The sequence below is a fragment of the Podarcis vaucheri genome (genome assembly GCF_965113315.1).
Source record: "Podarcis vaucheri genome assembly, chromosome: 18".
Classification (NCBI taxonomy): Eukaryota; Metazoa; Chordata; class Lepidosauria; order Squamata; family Lacertidae; genus Podarcis; species Podarcis vaucheri.
In genome coordinates, this window is record NC_138756.1 from 11,043,447 (window position 1) to 11,054,848 (window position 11,402).

General features: G+C 50.6%; 1 protein-coding gene across 1 annotated transcript; it reads right to left on the reverse strand.

The window, feature by feature from the left end:
• Positions 1-156: 156 nt before the first annotated feature.
• Positions 157-9,419, reverse strand: GIPC3 (GIPC PDZ domain containing family member 3). Its single transcript, XM_082206623.1, has 6 exons — positions 8,634-9,419; positions 6,017-6,202; positions 4,846-5,026; positions 2,761-2,873; positions 1,909-1,990; positions 157-872 (listed from the first exon to the last, which is right to left on the reverse strand). The coding sequence occupies exons 1-6, from the start codon at positions 8,946-8,948 to the stop codon at positions 721-723; spliced, it is 1,029 nt and encodes a 342-aa protein (XP_082062749.1). The 5' UTR covers positions 8,949-9,419; the 3' UTR covers positions 157-720.
• Between the last annotated feature and the right edge of the window lie 1,983 nt (positions 9,420-11,402).

An 11,402-nucleotide genomic window follows, 5' to 3' on the forward strand; every position in this document is an offset into this window, starting at 1 on the left:
CCTATTTTCAGGGGAGAAACGTTGGAGGGGATGGAATAGGACGTCCCTATTTTCAGGGGAGAAACGTTGGAGGGGATGGAGTTATGCGACCCCTGAGCCAAGGAGATAAGTAACTCGAAAACCTTTAGAAGACATCTGAAGGCAGCCCTGTACAGGGAAGTTTTAAAAGTTTCACGTTTTATTATGATTTTATATATGCTGGAAGTTGCCCAGAGTAGCTGGGGCAACTCAGCCTGGGTATAGATAATGAAACTATTACTATTTCAGTGGTACCTCAGGTTACAGATGCTTCAGGTTACAGACTCCGCTCACCCAGAAATAGTGCTTCAGGTGAAGAACTTTGCTTCAGGATAAGAACAGAAATTGGGCAGCAGGAGGCCCCATTAGCTAAAGTGGTGCTTCAGGTTAAGAACAGTTTCAGGTTAAGAACGGACCTCCGGAACGAATTAAGTACTTAACCCGAGGTACCACTGTATTATGATGGAATAGGACGTCCCTGTTTTCATCGGCGGGTACGAGATGGGCGCTTCTTTAAAAAAACGAACAAACAAGAGCTGCAGATTAATTCCGCTTTTCTTTCCTTTCTTAAAAAAAGAAAGAGAAAAACAAGTTTGTGTGTCTGGATGGAAACCAAAGACCTTTAAAAAACCGGCCGGGATAAGAGGCGCAGGAAGCCTAGCGGAAGACAGATAAGGATGGAGAGACAGAAGATCTTCGCCTCTACTTGGGGCTGCCCTTGGCCTCGCAGATGGTTCTCCAAACTTCGGTGACAAATTCTTCTGGGAAGGCAAACTCGCCCAGAAGGAGATCCAGGCCACGGGCGAAATCTTCGGAGCCCTGCCGCCCCTTGGCCATTTCCACCATGCTCGAGGCTGCAAGACACGAAAGGGGGGCACCAGAGAAGTTTCCCATGGCCATATTTACCATTCAGGGGTGTTAAGAGCCCTGCGTTGCAGCGGGTCAGACTAGATGACCGTGGGGTGCCCCCCATTCCGACTCTACTATTATTTTGTTATAGGAATTCTAAGGTCATATATATATATATGTGTGTGTGTGTGTGTGTGTGTGTGTGTGTATGTATATGTATCACCGTATTTTTCGCTCTATAAGACGCACCAGACCACAAGACGCACCTAGTTTATGGAGGAAAACAAGAAGAAAAATATTCTGAATCTCAGAAGCAAGAACAGCAAGAGGGATCGCTGCGCAGCGAAAGCAAAAATCCCTCTTGCTGTTCTGGCTTCTGGGATAGCTGCGCAGCCTGCATTCGCTCCATAAGACGCACACACATTTCCCCTTACTTTTTAGGAGGGAGAAAGTGAGTCTTATAGAGCAAAAAATACGGTGTGTGTGTGTGTGTGTACATACATACATATATATATACACACACACACATATATACATATATATATCCATAAATGTACAAGGCATGCACATATGTTCAGTATATAAACCATGTGTCTGCAATGGTAAAAGTAAAGGGACCCCTGACCATTAGGTCCAGTCGTGGCCGACTCTGGGGTTGCGGCGCTCATCTTGCTTTACTGGCCGAGGGAGCAGGCGTACAGCTTCCGGGTCATGTGGCCAGCAGGACTAAGCCGCTTCTGGCAGATTAGAGCAGCGCACGGAAACACCATTTACCTTCCCGCCGGAGCGGTACCTGTTTATCTACTTGCATTGGTGTGCTTTCGAACTGCTAGGTTGGCAGGAGCAGGGACCGAGCAACGGGAGCTCACCCCGTCACTGCGGGGATTCGAACCACTGAACTTCTGATGCATGGCAGAATCTGAACCCAGCTCTCTCCCGGGTCCGTTGTCCCACCCAGCTCAGGATGGCGGCCCCCCACTCCTGGGCTGACTGACTCTCCGGGGGTCTCAGAGGGCATGAGACCTGCCCCTCTCCACTCACCCAGTTCCACGTCTCGGATCCCCATGTAACTCTCCAGGAGGTCGTCGACTTTTCCGGCGGCTTCCTCCTCGCACTCACTGGGCTACAAGCGGGAAAACGGGGGGAGGTCAGCTTTGTGGCCCCCCAGGCCGTGGCTTGGGATGGGTGGGCAAAGTCCCAGAATATGTCGAGCATCAAACAAGGGTTGGGAAATGCGGGGGGGGGGCGTTGTGTCATATGGGGTGGACCTTGCAGACCCTTCAAGTGTCCCTGTTTTCCAGGTAAAGTATTGGATTTACAGAAGCCGTCCCGGTTTCTGTTCTGATCCCATAATATCCTGCTTTTGCTATATTCACTGGAGAAATGTTGGAGGGGATGGAATAGGACGTCCCTCTTTTCAGGGGAGAAATGTTGGAGGGGATGGAGTAGGACGGCCCTATTTTCAGGGGAGAAACATTGGAGGGGATGGAATAGGACGTCCCTATTTTCACGGGAGAAACGTTGGAGGGGATGGAATAGGACGTCCCTATTTTCACGGAAGAAACGTTGGAGGGGATGGAATAGGACGTCCCTATTTTCACGGAAGAAACATTTACAACACTAGCTAACAGGACAGTGGTCAGGGATGTTGGGAATTGTAGTCCCAAAACATCTGGAGGGCTGAGTTTGGGGATGCCTGGACCAGATGGGGCCCGTTCCCAATTTACAATTCTGCAATTTTACGGGAAAGCAGTGGGATTAAAACATAGGGAAAGGGCTGGGACCGAAGGAGAGGCGTGCCTAAGCTCTCTTGCACCCTTGGCAAGGAGCTGTTTCGACACCTCCGAAGCCGGGACGAACCACAGACCACAACCGGAACCGGGACTGACTCACTGCCTCCTCCAACGTGGCGCTGCCCTTGGATCGTAGTCGCAGTGTCTCCTTTCCGCTGGCGACTTTCCCCTCGCTGGGCACTTTGTTGCTTCGTGTTCTCTGGCTGATCATGTCTAGAAAGCAGAAAAAAGAGGGCATCGTTTCGATAAGTTAGATTGGTTTGACAAACTCAGTTCTGTTTCTGGCCAGCCCCTGTCTTAACTCGCACTCTGCACAACACCATAGCTGTCAACTTACAGATTTGAAAATAAGGGACCAGCAGCCTCGAAAATAAGGGATCAGCAGCCAAAATAAGGGATCAACAATTACTGTATTTTTCGCTCTATAACACGCACCCGACCATAACACGCATGTAGTTTTTAGAGGAGGAAAATCCGTAGGCATGCCACCCGTAGGCATTCCCTCCATAACACGCACAGACATTTCCCCTTGCTTTCTAGGAGGAAAAAAGTGAGTGTTATGGTGCAAAAAAATACGGTACTTTGATAGAATGCATATCTTGTTGCGTGCAAATGGCTTGAGATACCTATTAGGTCCATAAATTACCATATAGTATATATTCAACACAAAAAAAAACCAGCAACAATTTGTTGTTGACAAAGGACAGCTGGACATAGAAAGGGCCCCATTACTTTCAGTAGCTTATTTAAGGGACATTATCAATAAGGGACAGCAGCTGGACATGGCGCTGGGATAAGGGACTGTCCCGCCAAATAAGGGACGCTTGACAGCTATGCACAACACGCTCGCTTCAAGGGTGCGCATGTCGCTGTGGAATATTGCGCAGCCCCCGGCTCACTCTTTGGAACATTTGGGGGGTCCTCGGATTTGCGGGGTTTCGGACTAGGGGACCTTCCGAACCCAACTTGGAGATGCTAATAATAATAATAATTTATACCCCGCCCCCCCCCATCTGGCTGGGTTTCCCCAGCCTCTCTGGGCGGCTTCCAACAGAACACTAAAATACAATAACCTACTAAACATTAAAAGCTTCCCTAAACAGGGCTGCCTTCAGATCACTTCTAAAAGTCAGGTAGTTGTTTTTCTCCTTGACATCTGATGGAAGGGTGTTCCACAGGGCGGGCGCCACCACCAAGAAGGCCCTCTGCCTGGTTCCCTGTAGTTTCACTTCTCGTAGTGAGGGAACCACCAGAAGACCCTCAGAGATGGACGCCGGTGTCTGGGGTGGAGACGCTCCTTCTGGGCCGTTTAGGACTTTCAAGGTCAGCACCAACACTTTGAATTGTGCTCGGAAATGTCCTGGGAGCCAATGTACGTCTTTCAGGACTGGTGTTATGTGGTCTTGGTGGCCGCTCCCAGTCACCAGTCTAGCTGCCGCATTCTGGATTAGTTGCAGTTTCCGGGTCACCTTCCAAGGGAGCCCCACGGGGAGCGCATGGCAGTAGTCCAAGCGGGAGATGACCAGAGGATGCACCACTCTGGCCAGACAGTTTGTGGGCAGGGAGGGTCTTATCCTGCGTACCAGGTGGAGCTGGTAGACATCTGCCCTGCACACCGAACTGACTTGCGCCTCCATGGACAGCTGTGAGTCCAAAATGACTCCCAGGCTGCACACCTGGTCCTTCGGGGGCACAGTCACCCCATTCAGGACCAGCCATTCCCAAGTACACTAGAGGCTGAGGTCTAGGTAAAGGGACCCCTGACCATTAGGTCCATTCGTGGCCGACTCTGGGGTCGCAGTGCTCATCTCGCTTTACTGGCCGAGGGAGCTGGCGTACAGCTTCCGGGTCATGTGGCCAGCAGGACTAAGCCACTTCTGGCGAACCAGAGCAGCACACGGAAACGACATTTACCTTCCCACCGGAGTGGTACCTATTTATCTCCTTGCACTTTGACGTGCTTTTGAACTGCTAGGTTGGCAGGAGCAGGGACCGAGCAACGGGAGCTCACCCCGTCGTGGGGATTCGAACCGCCGACCTTCTGATCGGCAAGTCCTAGGCTCTGTGGTTTAACCCACAGCGCCACCCGCGTCCCTTTCTACCCCTGTGCAAAATCCACACACCCCCCGGCTGCTTCCTCTCCCCAGCCCCTTTGAGGGGGGTCTTCCTCTCCCCCCCAACTCACCAAAGGCCCTTTTCGGCTCCACGAGGCGCAGGGTGAAGGGCTGGGCTTTCGGCATTTCACGCAACATCTTGGCAACTTCGTAGTGGCGACACCCGACGATGGTTTGGTCGTTGATGGCCTCGATGCTGTCTCCGACGCACACGACCGGGATGCGGTTGATAATGCTGCCTTCTTTGATGCGCTGCAGGTTAAGGGAGAAAAGCAATGACAAACCTAGACAGCATCTTAAAAAGCAGAGGCATCACCTTGCCAACAAAGGTCCGTATAGTTCAGGGGTCAGCAACCCGCGGCCCCGGAGCCGCATGTGGCTCTTTTACACCTTTGCCGCGGCTCCGGGGCGGATACTAGCGAGGGGAGGAGGCGCATTGTGCGCCCCGACACTCCCCACTGTGGCGGGCGCTGTACTGGCTGTGACGTCGCATGCGGGCGGTGCGGGCGTTAGTCATGCACCGTCCCGACGTCACCTTCCCGCCCGCCCGCTACATTGTAGGGGGCATGTACGCTGGTCACTGCATTGAAAGGAGTAATGTACGCTGGTCACTGTTTTGAAGGGGAGTGAAGAACACACACACACAAAAAGGCAACTTGTTAATTTAACGTTTATTTCTATGAGGAGGAGTGATTCTGAGGGGTCAAACAAAGAAATCATAAAAAAGTGACAAAAAAGTTATTTTTATAAATGACGAGTTACAGACTCCACTAACCCAGAAATAGTGCTTTAGGTTAAGAACCTAGGGGTTTTTGAATGTTTTATGTAGTTTTGTGGTAGCTTTATGTAGTTTTTGTGTAGTTTTATGTAGTTTTTCAATTTCATTGTTCTGCATGGGACAATGGCAATAAAGATATCGTATCGTATCGTATCGAACTTTGCTTCAGGATGAGAACAGAAATCGTGCTCCGGCGGCGCGGCGGCAGCAGGAGGCCCCATTAGCTAAAGTGGTGCTTCAGGTTAAGAACAGTTTCAGGTTAAGTACGGACCTCCGGAACGAATTAAGTACTTAACCCAAGGTACCACTGTACATAAAGTCTAAATAAATAAAATGGATTTAATAATAATAATAATAATAATAATGAAAATGATGTGTACAGTCATTCAACTTTGCAAGGAGGAAAAGTTGCATTTTCAGCTACTCAGATCTCCCGACATGACCTTCTCTGGCCTCATCCTGACCTTGATGAAGGCACATCCGGCCCCGTTATCTGTGATGGTGAGACCCAGAGCATCCTCCGTCTTCGTCACCTCCACCTCTTTCGTCTTGCCGCGGATGTGGGCAAAGATGAAGTCCTCCAAACCGATCTGGCCTCCGAGAAGTTTCTGCATGTCCACCTTGTGAGTGTTCAGAGTGCAGAAAAGGATCTGGGGAGAGAACGGATTCACGCTTAAGGTTTTCTCCCCGGTGGGGTTGGCCAGCAAGGGGTTGGGGTGGGGATGTCGAAAAAGAGGTGAGGGAGACAAAAGGGGGTTGCGGAGGGAGAGAAGCAAAAAGGGTTCAGGATAAAGGTAAAGGGGACCCCTGACCGTTAGATCCAGTTGCGGCCGACTCTGGGGTTGCGGCGCTCATCTCGCTTTACTGGCCGAGGGAGCCGGCGTACAGCTTCTGGGTCATGTGGCCAGCAGGACTAAGCCGCTTCTGGCGAACCAGAGCAGCGCATGGAAACACCGTTTACCTTCCCACCGGAGCGGGACCTATTTATCTACTTGCACTTTGACGTGCTTTCGAACTGCTAGGTGGGCAGGAGCAGGGACCGAGCAACAGGAGCTCACCCCGTCATTGCGGGGATTCGAACCACCGACCTTCTGATCGGCAAGTCCTAGGCTCTGTGGTTTAACCCACACACAGTGCCGGATTTATGTATAAGCTAAACAAGCTATGTAGGGACACAGGTGGCGCTGTGGTCTAAACCACAGAGCCTCTTGTGCATGCCGATCAAAAGGTCGGCAGTTCGAATCCCCGCGACGGGGTGAGCTCCCATTGCTCGGTCCCTGCTCCTGCCAACCTAGCAGTTCGAAAGCACCTCAAAGTGCAAGTAGATCAATAGGTACCGCTCCGGCGGGAAGGTAAACGGCGTTTCCATGCACTCTGGTTTCCGTCATGCGCCAGAAGCGGTTTAGTCCTGCTGGAAAAACTGTCTGCGGACAAACACCGGCTCCCTCGGCCTATAAAGCGAGATGAGCGCCGCAACCCCAGAGTCATCCACAACTGGACTTAACTGTCAGGGGTCCTTTACCTTTTTAAAAAAACAAGCTATAGCTTAGGGCCCCGCTCTCTTGGGGGCCCCAAAAAAATTTAAAGAGGGAAAAAACCTGGATGTACATTTCCAAAATATAAGATAAAAAAACAAGTAAAATAAAACCTACATGCAGCAACAGTGTTTTGTGTTGTGTAGGCTCCTAGGATGTCAGTCAGTGGTGGCCAAACTCGGCCCTTCAGCTCCCTGACCACTGGCCCTGTTAGCTAGGGATGATGGGAGTTGTAGTCCCCAAAACAGCTGGAGGGCCAAGTTTGGCCATCACGGATGTCAGTCATGGGCCCCACCTGCTCTCTAAAATATCCCTGGTTTGCTCCTTTCTATATATAGGGTGCCTACATTCTGCATGGACTGGTTGCACGGCAACGTGTGCAAATGGCTTGAGATACCTGTGAGGTCCATAAATCGCCATAGAGCATACATTCAACACAAAAAAACGGCGACAATTTGTTGTTGACAAAGGACAGCTGGACATATAAAGGGCCCCATTACCATCAGTAGCTTAGGGCCTCATCAAACCTGGGTGCAAAATTTGGAGAAGCTCCAAAGAGAGCGGCGTTTCTTGACTCTAGAACTCAGAAGATTCCAGGCCGGTAAAACATAGTTAATCTAGGGGACTCCCTGCCACAGGGGACAAGGGACGGCCACCAAATCGGATGGCTTTAAAAGAGGATGGGATCAATGCCTGGAGGGCGAAGGGCTTGCCGTGAAAATAGAGGCCACGTTCTTGAGGGGAGCCAGCAAGACTTCTGAATACCAGTTGCCGGAAGCTGCAGGAGGGAAGAGGGCTCCTGTGTTATCTTGGTTATCCATGTGAGAACACAAGACCCTCCAAATGTCCCTATTTTCCAGGGACTGTCCTGTGTTTACAGAAGCTGTCCCGGTTTCTGATTTGATCCCAGAATGTCCCGCGTTTCTTTAGGACGTCCCTATTTTCAGGGGAGAAACGTTGGAGGGGATGGAATAGGACGTCCCTATTTTCAGGGGAGAAACGTTGGAGGGGATGGAATAGGACGTCCCTATTTTCACAGGAGAAATGTTGGAGAGGATGGAATAGGACGTCCCTATTTTCAGGGGAGAAACATTGGAGGGGATGGAATAGGACGTCCCTCTTTTCAGGGCAGAAACGTTGGAGGGGATGGAATAGGACGTCCCTATTTTCAGGGGAGAAACGTTGGAGGGGATGGAATAGGACGTCCCTATTTTCAGGGGAGAAACGTTGGAGGGGATGGAATAGGACGTCCCTATTTTCAGGGGAGAAACGTTGGAGGGGATGGAATAGGACGTCCCTATTTTCAGGGGAGAAACGTTGGAGGGGGTGGAATAGGACGTCCCTATTTTCAGGGGAGAAACGTTGGAGGGGATGGAATAGGACGTCCCTATTTTCAGTGTTGAAATGTTGGAGGGGATGGAATAGGACGTCCCTATTTTTAGGGGAGAAACGTTGGAGGGGATGGAACAGGTTGTACGGATGGGCAAGCGAGTCTCCTCTTACGAACCGAATTTCTCCTTCTCCACCCCACCCAGAAAGGCCTCACCTCTGTGGGGGAGATGTCGAAGACCTCTGCGATTTTGGCGTACAACTCCTTGACATTGGTGAACCCTTCGATCTTTCCGGTGGGGCTTCCGTGGGCCAGCTGGGTGTGGAAGATGAGTCGGGGTCTTACGCGGGGCTGGCGGGGAGGGGGCGCCGGGGCGCCCCCACTCTGCCCCGGGGTGCCCCGGCCCCCTTCGGAGGAAGAGGACGAGGCCTGGGAGCCCCCGGTTTCCCGGGACACACCGTTCTCCATCGACGTCCCTCCTTGCCGTTCTGCGTATCCTTCCCGGCTCAGTCGCTTGGCCCTACGCAGCATTCGGGGGCCCCACCTGCGTTCCCCCCTCACCCGGACAACGGGAGACGATCGCCCCGGTTGAATTATTGATGCCCCTGGCCTCCAGGTGGAATGGCAGAGAGGTAAGGCGAGACGGGCTTTGGCACAGAGCCCGGAAACCCAATCGCACCCACCTTCCAGCGGAGAATTCAGTTAGGCACGCTGTGCCCCAAGGGTGCTGTGTCGGAGCTGAAGGGGGTCACGGCTGTGGGGTGGAAGGGTGGCAATGCTCTAGCACCCAGACTCTGCACCCATCAGCGTACGGTCCTTTGCAAATAATTCCCGGTTCTGTTTATCCCCCTGTCCCCAGCTGTTGCTGCTGCGAGCCTCTCTTGGGACAGCAGATGTTTTTTCCTGATATACCTTTGGAGGAACACATGAGACCAAGTTGCTCATTATTTTATTTCGGAAATATTGTCTCTGCCTCACCGGGCAGTGCCGGGTTTACGTATAAGCGAAACAAGCTATAGCTGAGGGCCCCACTCTCTGAGGGGCACCTGGAAAAATTAAAGTGGGGAAAACAACATTTCCAAAATATAAGATAAAAAACAAATGAAATAAAACCTACATACAGCAACAGTGTTTTGTGTTTCTGTAGGCTTCTGTGGTGTAAGCCATGGGTGGGCAAACTAAGGCCCGGGGATCGGATCTGCCCCAATCGCCTTCTAAATTCGGCATACGGACAGACCAGGAATTGGCGTGTTTTTACATGAGTAGAATGTGTCCTTTCATATAAAATGCATCTCTGGGTTATTTGTGGGGCCTGCCTGGTGTTTTTACATGAGTAGAATGTGTGCTTTTATTTTAAATGCATCTCTGGGTTATTTGTGGGGCATAGGAATTTGTCCATTTTCCCTGCCCAAAATATAGTCTGGCCCCCACAAGGTCTGAGGGACAGTGGACCGGCCCCCTGCTGAAAAAGTTTGCTGGCCCCTGGTAAGTCATGGTCCCCGCCTGCTAGCCTGCTCCCTAAAATATCCCTGGTTTGCTCCTTTCTATATATAGGGTGCCGACATGGGCAAATGGCTTGAGATACCTATGAGGTCCATAAATGACCATACAGCATATATTCAACACAAAAAAGAGCGACCATTTGTTGTTGACAAAGGACAGCTGGACATAGAAAGGGCCCCATTACCTTCAGGAGCTGAGGGCCTCATCAAACCTAAATCCAGCCCTGGCCTTACATGGTTTGCTCACTTTCCACAGAGATCTGTCTGTTCTTCCATGTCCCAGATATCCGTGCTTTCAAACAATTCTGAGATTTACAAGGAAGTACTGTTTTTCTAGGGGGAATAAAGAGGTGAAGGAACTCCCCACGAACGCCTCCTTTGATCTTCATCATCGTCGTCGTCATCATTTTATTTGCATGCACACTTCTTCAGATATTGGTATGCATGCACAGGAAAGGTCATACCAATAACTAACTTGTTGTTTAGTCGTTTAGTTGTGTCTGCCTCTTTGTGACCCCCTGGACCAGAGCACGCCAGGCACTCCTGTCTTCCACTGCCTCCCGCAGTTTGGTCAAACTCACGTTGGTCGCTTCGAGAACACTGTCCCTCCGTCTCATCCTCCGTCGTCCCCTTCTCCTTGTGCCCTCCACCTTTCCCAACTTCAGGGTCTTTTCCGGGGAGTCTTCTCTTCTCCTGAGGTGGCCAAAGTCTTGGAGCCTCAGCTTCAGGATCTGTCCTTCCAGCGAGCACTCAGGGCTGATTTCCTTCCGAATGGAGAGGTTGGATCTTCTTGCAGTCCATGGGACTCTCAAGAGTCTCCTCCAGCACCAGAATTCAAAAGCATCCATTCTTCGGCGATCAGCCTTCTTTGTGGTCCAGCTCTCACTTCCGTACATCACTACTGGGAAAACCAGAGCTTGAACTATACGGACCTTTGTTGGCAAGGTGATGTCTCTGCTTTTTAAGATGCTGTCTAGTTGGTCTCTAAGGTGCTATTGGAAGCAATTTTTTTATTGTGTTTCGACTACAGCAGACCAACACGGCTACCTACCTGTATAATTTTATTTGTATGCTTCCATGGTTGAAGCTACGCTCAAGGCGGCTTCCAACATGACAAGATCTACGTAATTACAAACATAACAAAAGTTGTAAGCAATAAATAAAACAAATCAAAAAGTACACAACCGAACGGAAACAGTTTCCATGTAAATCATAAGATCCAAAACGAAAGATGCAACAATAATATCAGTACAGTGGTACCTCAGGTTAAGTACTTAATTCATTCCAGAGGTCCGTTCTTAACCTGAAACTGTTCTTAACCTGAACCACTTTAGCTAATGGGGCCTCCTGCTGCCTCTGCACAATTTCTGTTCTCATCCTGAAGCAAAGTTCTTAACCCGAGGTACTATTTCTGGGTTGGTGGAGTCTGTAACCTGAAGCGTATGTAACCCAAGGTACCACTGTAATAGCAACAGCTCTCTCA